Raw genomic sequence first — 16,477 nt, forward strand, 5'->3', positions numbered from 1 at the left:
GGACTTCAACTCCCAGAATTCCTCAGCCAGCACGGGGGAACTATGGCCCCTTCATGACTTGTGGACTTCAACTCCCAGAATTCCTCAGCCAGCACGGGGGAACTATGGCCCCTTCATGACTCGGGGACTTCAACTCCCAGAATTCCTCAGCCAGCACGGGGGAACTATGGCCCCTTCATGACTTGTGGACTTCAACTCCCAGAATTCCTGAGCCAATATGGGGGAAACTAAGGCCCCTTTATGATGTGGGGACTTCAACTCCCAGAATTCCTGAGCCAGCCATGCTGAGGGGAAAGGGAGAGGTTTCCAAGCTGAGCCATGCTGGCTCAGGAATTCTGGGAGTTGAAGTCCACAAGTCATAAAAGAGCCAAGGTTGCCTACCCCTGTCCCAGGAAGAGAGAATTTGGATCCGTAGCGAGAAATGCCAGTATAGGTAGTCCATTCATTTAGTGACCATTTGAAATTACAACTGCACTGACAAAAGTGGTTTAAGATACTTTTCACACTTAACCGTCCCCACAAGTCACGTAATCAAAATTTAGTCACTTGGCAACTGCCTCATATTTACGACGGTTGCAGTGTCCCTTTTGCCATCTTCTGACAAGCAAAGTCAACGAGGGAAGCCAGATTCACTTAACAACCATGTTACTAACTTAACAACTGCAGTGATTCACTTAACAACGGGGGCAAGAATGGACACAAAATGGGGCAAAATTCATTTAACAACTGTCTCGCTTAGCGACGGAAATTTTGGGCACAGTGGTGGTCGTAAGTCAAGGACTACCTGTGCTGGCCTACTGACATAAACATTTTGGGACTGCGGGTTTTTTTCTGAGGGGGGGGAATAGTTGGTAATGGACTGGATGATCTCCAAGGTTCCTTCCAACAACAACAACTACTAGTACTACTACTACTACTTCTTCTTCTTCCTCCTCCTCCTCCTCCTCCTCCTCCTCCTCCTCCTCTTCTTCTTCTTCTTCTTTTTCTTCTCCTCCTCCTCCTCCTCCTCCTCCTCCTCCTCCTCCTCCTCCTCCTCTTCTTCTTCTTCTCCTCCTCCTCCTCCTCCTCCTCCTCCTCCTCCTCCTCTTCTTCTTCTTCTTCTTCTTCTTCTTCTTCTTCTTTTTCTTCTTCTCCTCCTCCTCCTCCTCTTTTTCCTCCTGTCTCAACTACCCTTTCTCCTCCTCCTCCAGTTCTGGCTGAGGAATTCTGGGAGTTGAAGTCTCCTTCTCCTCCTCCTCTTCCTCCTCCTCCAGTTCTAGCTGAGGAATTCTGGGAGTTGAAGTCCACAAGGAATTCTGGGAGCTGAAGTCCACAAGTCATAAAAGGGCCAATTTTGAAGACCCCTGAGCTAACAGATCAGAGATGGCTCTTTCCAAGTAGGATACATGCTGGCTGGGGAATTCTGGGAGTTGAAGTCCATACCTCAAGGTTGAGAAATGCTGGTTTTATCTAGGACACAGGGTGGGGAATTATGGCCCTATGCTGACTCAGGAATTCTGGGAGTTGAAGTTCATACCTCAAGGTTGAGAAACTCTGGTTTTATCTAGGACAGAGGTGGGGAACTATGGCCCCATAGGGATTCTGGGAGTTGAAGTCCACAAGTCATAAAAGAGCCATAATTCCCCCTTCCTGATGTAGGAGGTAGGAAAATTCTCATCGTGGGCAGGGGGTTGAACTAGATGATCTCCAAGGATCCTTCTCATCCTGTCATTCTATGATATATGCCCCTCGGCTATATCTTTCGTGGCATTAACGCGGTTGCATTTAATTCTCTCTTGTATTCCCTCCCTTTGCCTCTCCAGGTTTTTATATAATAGAATGGGATACTGGAGTGATTGGTCCATTCCTATACTGGTTACGACGGCCGCTGGTTTCACGTACATCACAGCTTTATTGGTAAGTTTTGAACCCAGGATCTCCGGTGAATTTTGTCAAAGGTTACATGGCAGAGATGGCCTGACCTTCGTTTTCCTGAATAAAATAGGGCAGCTTTGTTCTTGCAGAAGACTTTTTTTTTTAAATTGGATTTCTAATTTTATTAGAAATCCAATTTTTATTTTAGTTTTTATTTTCTTCGATTTTATTTTCTTCGATTTTATTTTCTTGACTTACGATCACAACTGAGGCCAAAAATTTCCATTATTAAGGTATTAAGCGAGTTTTGCCCATTTTAGGATGTTTCTGGCCACAGACGTTAAGTGAATCAATGCAGCCGTTCGGTCGTTAAGTGAATCCGGCTTCCCCATTGACTTTGCTTGTCAAAAGGCCTGTAAAAAGCGATCATAAATAAAACGGTCATAAATGCGTGCCAGTTGCCAAGCGGCAGAATTTTGATCACGTGACCGCAAGGATGCGTCTAGGGAATTCTGGGAGTTGAAGTCCACACATCTGAAAAGGGGGGTGAAGTTGAGAAACCCCGATTTACTCAGCCATCTCTGTCGACCTCGCCTGAGTTTAGCGTCCCGTAAACAAACAGAGATTGACCTCCTTAAGGGAAGACCGTAACGCAGGTCAGAATGGAGTTGATCTTGATCAGGGGTCTTCCAACTTGGCCCTTTTATTTATTAATTAATTAATTAATTAATTTAATTTGTACCCCGCCCTTCTCCTCATGGGACTCAGGGCGTGTGCCTGGCTGAGGAATTCTGGGAGTTGAAGTCCACAAGTCATAAAAGGGCCAAGTTGGAAGGCCTGGCTGAGGAATTCTGGGAGTTGAAATCCACAAGTCATAAAAGGGCCAAGTTGGAAGGCCTGGCTGAGGAATTCTGGGAGTTGAAGTCCACAAGTCATAAAAGGGCCAAGTTGGAAGGCCTGGCTGAGGAATTCTGGGAGTTGAAGTCCACAAGTCATAAAAGGGGCCATGTTGGAAGGCCCCTGATCTTGATTGTTCTACAAAATCTAAGTCAGATCTGGAAGGAGGAGAGAGCGATGGAAATGCCAACCCTGAAGGTTAGACTAGGAAGGTGAAATTGTACCTCAGAAGAAGCCAGGTTGAGGTGTTTGCCCAGAAAACCATAGGGATGTTTCCTTGCATGCACCAGGAGCTGAGCTGGACTTGTAGAAGACTTCAGTTTTTGTTCTTCGTGGTTGCAAAAGCGCCTCCCTGAATGAATTAATAAATTGCTGTCTGTTTCCCCCCTTTGTTTTCAGATTTTAGCGCTTTGTCACATTGCTGTAGGACAACAGATGAACCTGCATTGGATCCATAAGGTGGGCTTTGGTTTGTTCCGTGACAGAGCTATTGTAATATGGGAGTGTGTCTCGGGAACACTCACAAAATGGCTGAGGAAGTGGGTCATAAAACTCGTTTTCCTAAAGAGTGAGTTCTTTACCAGTTTTTTTCCTCCTCCTCCTCCTCCTCCTCCTCCTCTTTTCTCCTCCTCCTTTCTCCTCCTTCTTCTCCTTTCTCCTCTTTCTTCTCCTTTCTACTTCTCCTTTCTCCTCCTTTCTCCTCTTTCTTCTTCTTTCTACTTCTCCTTTCTCTCTTTCTTCTTCTTTCTACTTCTCCTTTCTCCTCCTCCTTCTCCTTTCTCCTCCTCCTCCTCCTCCTCCTCCTTTCTACTTCTCCTTTCTCCTCCTCCTTCTCCTTTCTCCTCCTCCTCCTCCTCCTCCTCCTTTCTACTTCTCCTTTCTCCTCCTTTCTCCTCTTTCTTTTCTCCTTCTCCTTTCTCCTTCCTCCTTTCTCCTCTTTCTTCTTCTTTCTACTTCTCCTTTCTCCTCCTCCTTTCTCTCTTTCTTCTTCTTTCTACTTCTCCTTTCTCCTCCTCCTTCTCCTTTTTCCTCCTCCTCCTCCTTTCTCCTCCTCCTCCTCCTCCTCCTCCTTTCTACTTCTCCTTTCTCCTCCTCCTTTCTCCTCTTTCTTTTCAGGAAGAGGAAAGAGGAAGGAGGAAGGAGGAGAAAGAAGAAGAAAGATGAAGGAGGAGGACAGAGGAAAGAGGAAGAAAGAAGAGGAAGAGGAAAGGAGAAGAGGAAAGAGGAGGAAAGAGGAAGAGGAAAGAGGAGGAGGAAAGAGGAGGAGGAGGAGGAGGAGGAGGAGGAGGAGGAGGAGGTCCTCCTCCTCCTCCTCCTCCTCCTCTGTCCTCCTCCTCCTCTTACTCTTCCCCGCAGCTGAAGGATCAAGTTCCAGAAGTGGAAACCTGGCTGTGGCTTTCCCTAAATTTTTTCCACCAAACCCAGGAAGATTTTGATAGCGGCTTTAAGATAAACCGCTCTATCTCAACATAAGCTTTCATAGATCCAGGGGGCCATATTGAAATGACAGGTGTTAAAGTGTTTGTGAGAATGTGCATGCTTCCAAACACATAGGCCCGCTGACCCCTGGGAACCTCTGTTTGACAGGCCTCGCCTGTCCTGTGAAGCTGAGATGTTCCATATTGCAGCCAGCTAAGATCAAACCATGATTACTAGTAACCAAATAGAATAAAATCTCTTTGCTTGCATTTCAGATTGGGTTAATCACTACCTTGATCTCGACTGTTGTTACAATGAGTTGTATAGCCCAGTTGTGGGACGATGAATGGGATATGGTGGTGATATCGTTGCAAGTAAGTGTTTTCCCTTAATTTCACACACACATACACACACAAACGCACAAAGATTGCAGAGCCAAACAATATGTTTATTTGCCCTAAATTTGATACTGCCCAGTTCAGCAATTGGATGTCTGCATCAAGCCTTTAAAAAAACACACACACACAACTTTCCTTAAAAATCAATCTTCCCATTTTGGATATGGCTACAGGTAGTCCTTGACTTACGACCAAAATTTCTGTCGTTAAGTGAGACGTTTGTGAAGTGAGCTTTGCCCCATTTTACGATCTTTCATGCCGCAGTTGTTAAGCAAATCACTGCAGTCGTTATGTGAGTAACACGGTTGTTAAGTGAATCTGGCTTCCCCATTGACTTTGCTTGTCAGAAGGTCGCAAAAGGGGATCACAGTGACCCCGTGGGGACGCTGTGACTGTCGTAAATATGAACCAGTTGCCAAGCCTCTGAATTTTGATCACGTGACTCTAGGGCAGTGGTTCTCAACCTGTGGATCAGGACCCCATTTGGGGTCGATCGACCATTTCACGGGGGTCGCCAAGCAAGGCTGTCCGCCATTTTTTGTCTGCCATTTTTCCCCCCTTTTCTGGCGGGTGCCTTACCTCCCTTGGGCTGGGCCAGCTGGTGGTCGGCCTGCTCCGTCTCTGCCACTTGCCAGCTACGCCTCGGCCGGCGCAGGGGGCGGAACCACGCATGCGCAGAGCTCCCGGGCAGGGAAAGTCCTCGACTTACGACCGGTTGGGTAGTCCTCGACTTACAACCGGTTTAGTCCTCGACGTACGACCGGTTTAGTCCTCGACTTACGACCAGTTTAGTCCTTGACTTACGACCGGTTGGGGTCGCGGCATTAAAAAGGTTGAGAACCACTGCTCTAGGGGATCCTGCAACCATCATATGTGTGAAAAACGGTCATAAATCACATTTTTCCAGTCCCGTTGTAACTTTGAATGGTCACTGAACAAACCTGTATCTTTTATGTTCTGTTTTTTCCTCGTATCTAGGGCAGGGGTAGGCAACCTTGGCACTTTTATGACTTGTGGACTTCAACTCCCAGAATTCCTGAGCCAGCATGGGGGAAACTATCGCCCCTTCATGATTTGTAGACTTCAACTCCCAGAATTCCTCAGCCAGCATGGGGGAACTATACCCCTTCATGACTCGTGGACTTCAACTCCCAGAATTCCTGAGCCAGCATGGGGGAACTATGGTCCCTTCATGACTTGTGGACTTCATGTCCCAGAATTCCTCAGCCAGCATGGGGGAACTATACCCCTTCATGACTCTTGGACTTCAACTCCCAGAATTCCTGAGCCAGCATGAGGGAACTATGGCCCCTTCATGACTGGTGGACTTCAACTCCCAGAATTCCTGAGCCAGCATGGCTCAGCTTGGAAACCTCTCCCTTTCCCCTCAGCATGGCTGGCTCAGGAATTCTGGGAGTTGAAGTCCACGAGTCATAAAAGAGCCAAGGTTGCCTACCCCTGGTCTAGGGACAGGAAAGAAAGAATGTCAAAGATAACCGTATCAAAAACTGGGATTTTTTTATATGTATTGAGGAAGAGGTTTCCTGCAAAAATGGGTTCGTTTAATGACCACGTTTAACGACCATGGTTTTTGATTAATGACTGCACCATTTGCTTAACAACCGCTCCAACAAAGATCATAAAACACACTCGGTCCCGTGTTGTCGGTCCTGGGTCACTTAATGACCACTATCATTTATGACTAATTCTGGGCTCAATTACTGTCATAAATCATGGACTGCCTGTATAACATTATCACTGTGTCACATGACTGATCTTCAGCATTTTTTTTGGGCCAGAAATCAGTGTTTATTTCTGATTTCTGGCCAAGGATGCCCATTGACTGAAACAAGTTTGCTTAACAACCTCAATGGTTGCTTAACAATGGTCTCAGACAGGGTTGTAAAAACTGAGCACAGTCACATGATCACCCATTTAATAACCATCAGGACATAAGTCGAGGACTACCTGTATAACTTTACAGTAAAAGTGTTATTGATCTACGTGGCATCAGATTCCTAGTCTGGAGGGCCGAAAACAGAGTACAAGAAGTCCTCGACTTATAACCGTTCATTTAGTGACCATTCAAAGTTACAACGGCACAGGAAAAAGTGACTTATGACCATTTTTCACACTTACAACCGTTGCAGCATCCCCATGGTCACGTGATCAAACTTCAGATACTTGGCATCTGACTCGTATTTATGACGGTCGCAGTGTCCTGAGGTAATATGACCTTTTTCACACTTACGACCGTTGGAGCCTCCCCATGGTCACATGATCAAAATTCAGACCCTTGGCAACTGGTTCGTATTTATGACGGTTGCAGCATCTGGGAGTCACGTGATCCCCTTTTGTGACCTCCTGACAAGTGATGTAAATGGGGAAGCCCGATTCACTTAACCACAGTGTGATTAACTTAATGACTGCAGTACTTCATTTAACAACGGTGGCAAGCAAGATCGTAAAACTGGGCAAAATTCATTTAGCAAATGTCTCAGTCACAGAAATTTTAGGCTCAGTTGTGGTCATGAACTGAGGACTTACCTGTAAAAGGAAGGGCCAACAGTTGAAAATTTAATTTAATTTCTCTGCAGCTTCGTGGAACTGCGTTTTGGATCCATGCAAATTCTGCTTTTCTGCCTTAATTCCCCTCTCCTCTTCCTCTGACTACCGTTAGCTGTCCGAGAAACAACATTTGCTTACTAATTCTTTGCAAATAATTTCTCTCCCCACTCTAGGCAACTGCTCCTTTTTTACACCTAGGAGCCCTTGTGGCTGTCACGGCCCTGTCTTGGTTGGTCTCCGGGCAATTTGCAAAAGCCGAAAGAGCCGGTGAGTAGATCTGGGTTCCCGTTCAGCTGGAAAAAAATGGAATGACAAGGAAGGGAGAGGACAGACAAATTGCAAAACGAGGATCGCACCGTCACAGTGCAAACTCTACCTCTTTTGTAGGGGTGTTGTGGTGTCTCACACATAAGAATGGAGCTTGTGTTGGGAGGATTAACCAGACTTTGGAGAGCCTGAGCAATTTTTGGTGAATATTATTGTCACGATGCAGGCATAATGCTCTGGGACAGTGGTTCTCAACATTTAATAATAATAGTAATAATAGTAGTAGTAGTAGTAGTAGTAGTAGTAGTAGTAGTAGTAGTAGTAGTAGTAGTAGTAATAATGTAGCCTTACTAGGAACCGCTTCCATCCTGCGACGATATCTGTAATACCATCAAACGTCCACATCTGCCTATCCCAGGTCCTGGGTAAGGACTTGATAGGTAGACAAAATGCCAAATCCAGTCTGAACATCTGGCTGACTCTGCGATGATTAATAATAATAATAATAATAATAATAATAATAATAATAATAATAATAATAATAATAATAATAATAATAAAAAATAAAAATAAAAATAAAAAAAATAAAATAATAAAAGTTGGAAAGGACCTTGGAGATCTTCTAGTCCAACCTCCTGCTCAGGTAGGAAACCCTATACCAGGGGTCTTCAAACTTGGCCCTCCCAGAATTCTGGGAGTTGCAGTCCACAAATCATGAAGGGGCCTTAGTTCTGCCATGCTGGCTCAGGAATTCTGGGAGTTGAAGTCCACAAGTCATGAAGGGGCCTTAGTTCCCCCATGCTGGCTGAGGAATTCTGGGAGTTGAAGTCCATGAGTCATGAAAGGGCCTTATTTCCCCCAAGCTGGCTCAGGAATTCTGGGAGTTGAAGTCCCTGAGTCATAAAAGGGCCAAGTTTGAAGACCCCTGCCCTAGACCATTTCAGACAAGTGGCTATCCAGTCTCTTCTTAAAAACCTACAGTATTGGAGCATTCACAACTTCTGGAGGCAGATGGTTCCACTGATTAACTGTTCTATTGTCCGTGGTGAATTGATTCACGGACCCGCTTTAAATATCTTTTGTGGCCCCAGGCCCTGAAGACTTAACTCAAGATTTAAATCATAACATTTCTTCCAGCTTTCACCCATCCCTGTGACAATATCATGCTCCCCCCCTCCCAGGGGTCCACGGACCTCAGATTAAGAACCACTGCTTTAGGAGAAGGAAAATAAGGATTTAGGGATTTGGGTTGAAAAGTATGACTTAAACTTTACATTTGGCTAAAGCAGGATTGCTTTGATTTTGGATTAACGTCTTGGCCAAGTCTTCGTAGCTTGTAAATCTCAAATTATTGTTTAGTGTCTTATGGAAAGCTGGCCAGTGTGGTTTCTTAAGTGCCCCTTGGTGAAACCGGTGCACCAAGTGGGTTATCTGTATCCAGACGGCTGGGTGACTTTGGGCCAATCACCAGGAGAGAATGAGTTCTAGTCCCGCCTTAGGCATGAAAGCAGCTGGGTGACTTTGGGCCAATCACCAGGAGATAGTGAGTTCTAGTCCCGCCTTAGGCATGAAAGCCGGCTCAGCGCACGTTGTTGTTGTTGCTGTCGGAAAAATAGGAAGAGGAAGTTGTGTTGGATATGTTCACTGCCTTGAATTATTTGTAAAGAATAATAAAGGCAGGATATAAATAAAATAAAATAGGGTGGAATTAATATCCTGCAGCATATTTTCTTAACGTTCATCATGGTAAAGACATTGGCATGCTGTAGAAGCCACAGTGATATTGTGGGCATGGTGTCATTATGTAAATGAAGCAACTAGATGACCTCCAAGGTCCCTTCCGACATTATCAAGGAGAGAAGCAACCTAGAACTGAGGAGAAACTTCCTGACAGTTGGAACAATTAACCAGTGGAACTACCTGCCTCCAGAAGCGGTGAATGCTCCAACACTGGAAGTTTTTAAGAAGAGACTGGACAGCCATTTGTCTGAAATGGTATAGGGTTTCCTGCATGAGCAGGGGGCTGGACTAGATGACTTCCAAGGTCCCTTCCAACTTTATTATTATTATTATTATTATTATTATTATTATTATTATTATTATTATTATTATTATTGCATCATCTCTGTTTCCCTCCCTGAAACAAGCACAGCTGCATGTAAAGTTGGATCTACCTTGGTCCTCAACTTACGACCAGTCACTTAGTGACTGTTGAGAGTTCCAAAGGAACCCCAAAAGGTAGTTGGACCCCAGACTCGAAGTTCCAACGGCTACCCCTCCCTCCACGATCACGCAGTCGCTTTTGGGGGGCTTGGCAACCGACTCATTTTTATGCCAGTTTGCAGCATTCTTCGGTCCCGTGGCTCCAATTTTTGACTTTTTGTGTGTGTGTGTGTGTGGGAGAAATGATGTTTAATTTTGTCTTCAGGCCAAACACACCCATTGCAGACGATGGGTTTGCTGAAAGATCGCAGCATTCGCTTAGCGACCGCAGTGTCCGCTTTACATCCGCCACAAAAAAATGTTCTAAAATGGGGTCAGTCATATGGATGTCTTCAACTTACGCCCATCCTGACAGAATGACAGAAATTCTGGGCTCTCTTACAGTCGTAAATCAAGGACAATCTAATGATAGTCCTCAACTTACAACGGTGCATTTAGTGACCGTTCGAAGTTACAACGGCAATGAAAAAAGTGACTTACGACCGTTTTTCACACTTACGACCGTTGCAGCATCCCCCCCGTGGTCACGTGATTTACATTCAGAGGCTTGAGAACTGTCTCACATTTATGATGGTTGATCTGTCCTGGGGTCATGTGTTCATCTTTTGCGACCTTCTGGCAAGCAAAGGGCAAGCAAAGCAGGGCAGGGGGTTGGACTAGATGACCTCCAAGGTCCCTTCCAACTTTATATTATTATTGTTGTTGTTGTTGTTGTTATTATTATTATTATTATTATTATTATTATTATTATTAAGTCAATGGGGGGAAGCCAGATTCACTTAACAATGGTGTTACTAAGTGAAGAACTGCAGTGATTGGCTTAACAGATGCAGCGAAAAAAGTCGTAAAACGGGGCAAAACTCACTGAACAAAAATTCTCACTTAGCAACAGAAATTTTGGGCTCAATTGTGGTCATAAGCTGAGGACTACCTGTATATCTTTGTGCCTAGAAATCTTTGGAGGTTTTTTCCTTTTTTAAAAAAACAAAACAAAAACTGAGATTGACATGCGGACCGAAATCTGCGCCTGATTAAATCCTAAACTTTCAAACGGAACAATCTGAAGCCCGGTACCTACTGTATATTACAAAACAGAATTGCAGATTTTCAATTTCTGCTTTTCTTGTTTTCTTTGCTTTTTCTTCTGGTTGTCAGTAAGCCGGAGAGGATATTGCTTTGCTTATTGCCTTATTAAGTTTTCTCCTTTCGTACAACGCTCTGATGCCCTTCTGGGGAATTATATATCCTGCAGATCGTAACTTCAGCTGCAGTTTGGATATTTGAAAAAAATGTTGGGCAAGCAGCACATCGAGATCGGATAAAGTTGGGAAGGATGAAATGTGTGGTGGAGACAAGGATAGGGAAGAAAGCTCTGGATTATTGTTTAGCCCAGATAACATAGACCAGGGCTTTTCGACCTTTTCACCCATTGTACCACTCTTAGGATATGGCAATATCCGAGTACCACCAGTCGCCTAGCAAGATGTCAGAAAATTGATGACCCCCCCCAAAAAAGTGATAAAAGTACAGGTAGTCCTCGACTTACAACAGTTCGCTTAGTGACTGTTCGAAGTTACAATGGCACTGAAAAAAGTGCCCCCCAAGCCACAGCTGAGCAAGACACCTGCCTGCCCACCCGGCCGCGCTCTTCCTCCTGTCCGAGGTTTCCATTGTTGTGAGCATTTCTGTTGAGGATTGGCAGCGGGGGTGGGGTGGGGGGGTGTTTGGTTTTTTTTTTTTAAAAAAAAACTTTTTATTTATAAAACAATTAAAAAAAACAAACAAACATTGGATTTGACGTGACATTCCAGTATATACATTCTTATCAGATTATATCATATTTAACAATCAATTCATTATCTCTACATATACATTAAATTTTATATACATTATCTATTCTAAAATAACATACATTTCTATCTTATCATTCGTCTTTAATCGTCTTTGGTTTTTATTCCCCCCGTCTGCTGGGTGGTTGCAGCAGGTTTTGGTCCCTTCACATGACCCTGGGACACTGTGACCGTCATAAATACGAATCAGTTGCCAAGCATCTGAATGTAAATCACAAGACCCTGGAGAGGCTGCAACATTCCAGCTGATCGGTGCTTCTTCTGGGCTCAGCAGAAGCGCCAGGATCAGCGCCAAGTTCCAGCTGGAGCCTGGTGCTGATCCTGGCACTTCCGCTGAGCCGTGACAGCCCTGCAGCTCCAGCCGTCTCTCGCTCAGGCTTGTGCGGTGCTGCCACCGGTTCAGCTCATTCCCCTGCTACCACTTTTCTAGGTCGCGTACCACCTGCCAGGTGCCAATGTACCACAGGTGGTACCCGTACCACTGGTTGAAAAGCCCTGACATAGACGATGGATTTGAGACAATAAAGGATACTCCGTTAGTAAGAGGTGATGTTCTAGGATGAGAAATAGAAAATGTCTATGAAATAAAATAATAATAATAATAATAATAATAATAATAATAATAATAATAATAATAATAATAATAATAATAATAATAATAATAATAATAATAATAAAGTTGGAAGGGACCTTGGAGGTCATCTAGTCCAACCCCCTGCTCAGGCAGGAAACCCTATATCGTTTCAGACAAATGGCTGTCCAGTCTCTTCTTAAAAACTTCCAGTGTTGGAGCATTCGCAGCTTCTGGAGGCAGGTGGTTCCACTGGTTAATTGTTCTCACTGTCAGGAAGTTTCTCCTTAGTTCTAGGTTGCTTCTCTCCTTGATTAGTTTCCATCTGTTGCTTATCTAAGTAAGTAAGAGGTGTATTTTAGATATTATAATTTTTACGCCGTCAAATAAAGGAAATTTGGGTTACCCGAAATTTAAAGACTATGGATATTAAAGGTTAAATTGGAAGACTGTAATTACAAATTAAAAATTGGGTAAAATTTAAATACAGGACATGGATATGTATAAGCATAAATATATTGATAAATGTTTTAACTTGAGATTGTTATAATTACAAATTTACTAGCTTAAATATGATATAGCCAATGTTAAGGGAAGTAAAGAAGGAATCTTTTGATGATGTAACCTGAGATATGTACTAAAGATTTTGTTATTGTACGATTGACTACCCAATCACCACGCTGCTTTCTAAATACTTAAATGGAAAACTGGAAAAACCAATAAAAACTTGTTATATATAAAAAAAAGAATAGGGAAGAAAGAGACAGGCTGTTCAACATTCAGCAAATTGAAAACCAGCAGATCCAGCACTTCGCTTTTCCATATTGAGTCTCGCCGTCGTAAGCACCCTTGGCTGCCCCAGGCTAGTTGCTGGCAGCGTAAATTCCCTTTAATACTAATTCAGCCAGTCAGGACTGGAGCAGGAACGAAGTGTTTGTGTGTGAATTTTGTTGTTTTTTAATAAATGCATTAGCAAGCCTAATGTTTGCAAAAAGTCTAGCAGGTTTCAAGGAAAAGATTGAGGGAGCGATGCAACTCTACAACTACAGCGACAAAAGTAAAAATAATAATAATAGTAAAGCACGAATTAGGGATGACTTCTGTGCCTTTGGCATAATTGCAGAACCCAGAAGGTCGAGGCCTAGGTGATCTCTGAGGTTGCTGGTGTGCTTGTAGGCTTTTTGCTTCCAGACTAAGCAACGTCATCAATGCTAGTGGATGTGGGGTTTGCTGCTCGCGCTGACGACGTCGCTCTGTTCTGATGGATTGAGGTCTTCTCTCTGTTTCTTCCTCCAGCTTCACAGCTGCTGATGTTTGGGACCTACTTTGCCGTGGTCCTTGGGCTGTACCTGGTGCCCCTCACCATCTCCTCCCCTTGCATCATGGAAAGGAAGGACCTGGGGCCCAGACCGGCCCTCCTTGGCCACCGGGGAGCCCCCATGGTAGGTAGGCCTCGTTTCATTCCCTTCACACACACACACACAGCCCAGCTTTAAGCACAGATTATGGAACACCCTGTTTGGCCACATATTGTTACATGTTAATGTAATTATATACTATTATGTTATAGTATATACTATTATATTATATACTATACTATTATATACTATCATATACTATACTATTATAAACTATCGTATAGTATAGTATATGATAGTATATATAATAGTATATAATAGTATAGTAACTATATAATACTATTATATACTATTATATATGCTATCATATACTATATTATTATATACTATACTAATATATACTATTATATGCTATCATATACTATACTATCATGTACTATACTATTATATACTATCATATACTATACTAGTGTATACTATTATATACTATCATATACTATACTATCATATACTATACTAGTATATACTATCATATACTATACTATCATATACTAAACTAGTGTATACTATTATATACTATCATATACTATACTATTATATACTATATTAGTATATACTATCATATACTATACTATCATATACTAAACTAGTATATGCTATCATATACTATATTATTATATACTATATTAGTATATACTATCATATACTATTACTATACTATACTATCACATACTATACTATTATATACTATCATATTATATACTATACTATTATATACTATCATATTATATACTATACTATTATATACTATCATACATATATACTAATATATACTATCATATACTATACTATACTATCATATACTATATTAGTATATACTATTATATATTATTACTATACTATACTATCACACTATACTATTATATACTATCATATACTATACTATCATATACTATACTATTATATACTATCATATACTATACTATACTATCATATACTATATTAGTATATACTATTATATACTATCATATACTATACTATACCATACTATTATATACTATCATATACTATGCTATTATGTTATATAATATACTATACTATACTATTACCCAGTGGTGGGATTCAGCCAGTTTGCACTATTTCGGCAGAACCGGTAGCTAATTTTTTGTTGCCCAGTCCCCGAATGGACTTCTGGAAGCGGCATCCACACAGAGAACCGGTTGTTCACCTATTTGAATCCCACCACTGCTATTACCACTATACTATACTATACAGTATTGGTATTAGTATTAATATTAATAAAGTATAGTGTGCTTTAATATTGATAATAAATTAATATTTTCATGTTACTTTATCAAAATATAAAATACAAAGAAAAATGGAAAATAATGGCTAAAAAGGGGAAGAGGAAAAAGTGTAAAGGGGAAAAGAAAAAGTCAAAACATTCCGACTCGTTTTGGTGCCGTTGAATAAGGCAATGACATGCAAGCTGGTTAAGATATTGAAATTGAGGAACTGGAGCAGTGAGGTTGTGCAAGTTCTGGCAGTCAACCAGAACACACACACACACACACACACACACACACACACACTTGATTGGTTGGAGTGTGTGCTGACCCAAAGGGCATAGATAGAGATGATAAGCCGACAGACAGATAAACAGATAGATAAGTGGAAAACCATCGTAAGTCACTTTTTTCAGTGCCGTTGTAACTTCAAACGGTCACTAAATGAACTGTTGTAAGTGGAGGACTAGGTGTAATGGCACAATGGACACTTTGAGAAATGAAAAGGGACTAGGAGATGATCAGAGGGCCAGAAACTACCCTCCTTTCGTCTCCCCGGTTTACAACTCAGCTCCTTCTGTTGGAGTTTCCAATTAAATGATGCTAATCTTGACTTTTCCCCCAGTTCATTTCATCCAAAATCCTTTTAATGGATTTTTTTTTAAAGGGCATTTTTGCTGCTTAGGGTAAAGGAAAATTAGTGCGATGCTCAGCCTGCGTTTAATTGACGGTAATCGTTCCAAATTTAGGACATACCTTTTATTTTTATTTTATTTTTTTCATTTTGGCAGTGAAAAAAAATCCTAATATTTTTTTTCTTACTATGGTAGGTAGGTAGGTAGGTATCCATTCCGGTGTGTGCGTGTATGTATGTGTAAACACATACACACACATATTGCAACCAGATTAAAAGTAAATATAATTTATTTTCTCTGTTTTTTTCTCTAGTTAGCACCTGAAAACACATTGATGTCCTTCCAGAAAGCAATGGAAGAAAAGGTCTACGGTGTGCAGGCAGATGTGGTGATAAGGCAAGTCTCTCTGCTTGTTCTCAAGGTTAACAGGTGTCTCTGTGTGTGTGTGTGGGGGGGGTGTCTCCAAACTTGGCAACTTTAAGACTTGTGGACTTCAACTCCCAGAATTCCCCAGCCACAAGTCTTAAAGTTGCCAAGTGGCCTGGCTGGCTGAGGAATTCTGGGAGTTGAAGTCCACAAGTTGCCAAGGTTGGAGAAAGATGCTTTGTCTGTTTTTGGTCTCCAAATTCCCTGCCCTGGTTTACATTCCTAGTTCTGTGCAGCCATTCAGCTCCCAAGAGCAGAGATTCACAGTGGATCTTATCAGATAATAATAATAATAATAATAATAATAATAATAATAATAATAATAATAATAATAATAATAATAATAATAATAATAGTGGCAGTGCCTGGAGACAGCAGAATAGACGAGAAAGAACTGGAGAAGATAACAAAATACAAAGACCTACAAATAGAAATAGAAAGACTGTGGCAAAGGCAAGCAAGGGTAGTACCAATAGTAATAGGCGCCTTAGGTGCAATTCCAAAACAACTTGAGCACCACTTGAATACCATCATCGGCATTGACAAATTCGCCATTAGTCAATTGCAAAAGGCGGCCTTACTAGGAACTGCTTCCATCCTGCGACGAGATCTGTAATACCATCAAACATCCACATCTGCCTATCCCAGGTCCTTGGTAAGGACTCGATAGGTAGACAAAATGCCAAATCCAGTCTGAACATCTGGCTGACTGTGCGATGATCCAT

At 42.1% G+C, this 16,477-nt stretch overlaps 1 protein-coding gene across 1 annotated transcript in view; it reads left to right on the forward strand.

Moving 5' to 3' along the window:
• The window catches only part of GDPD5 (glycerophosphodiester phosphodiesterase domain containing 5), a 76,474-nt gene that overhangs the window by 29,181 nt on the left and 30,816 nt on the right, over window positions 1–16,477 (forward strand). The window contains exons 3-8 of the mRNA XM_029284614.1: window positions 1,803–1,896; window positions 3,151–3,210; window positions 4,446–4,544; window positions 7,310–7,403; window positions 13,344–13,489; window positions 15,640–15,722. Coding sequence (XP_029140447.1) covers window positions 1,803–1,896; window positions 3,151–3,210; window positions 4,446–4,544; window positions 7,310–7,403; window positions 13,344–13,489; window positions 15,640–15,722 — 576 coding nt within the window. The remainder of the gene's footprint in view (window positions 1–1,802; window positions 1,897–3,150; window positions 3,211–4,445; window positions 4,545–7,309; window positions 7,404–13,343; window positions 13,490–15,639; window positions 15,723–16,477) is intronic.

This window comes from Protobothrops mucrosquamatus, unplaced genomic scaffold (assembly GCF_001527695.2).
Source record: "Protobothrops mucrosquamatus isolate PMUCROS unplaced genomic scaffold, P.Mucros_1.0 scaffold765, whole genome shotgun sequence".
In the NCBI taxonomy this organism is placed as follows: Eukaryota; Metazoa; Chordata; class Lepidosauria; order Squamata; family Viperidae; genus Protobothrops; species Protobothrops mucrosquamatus.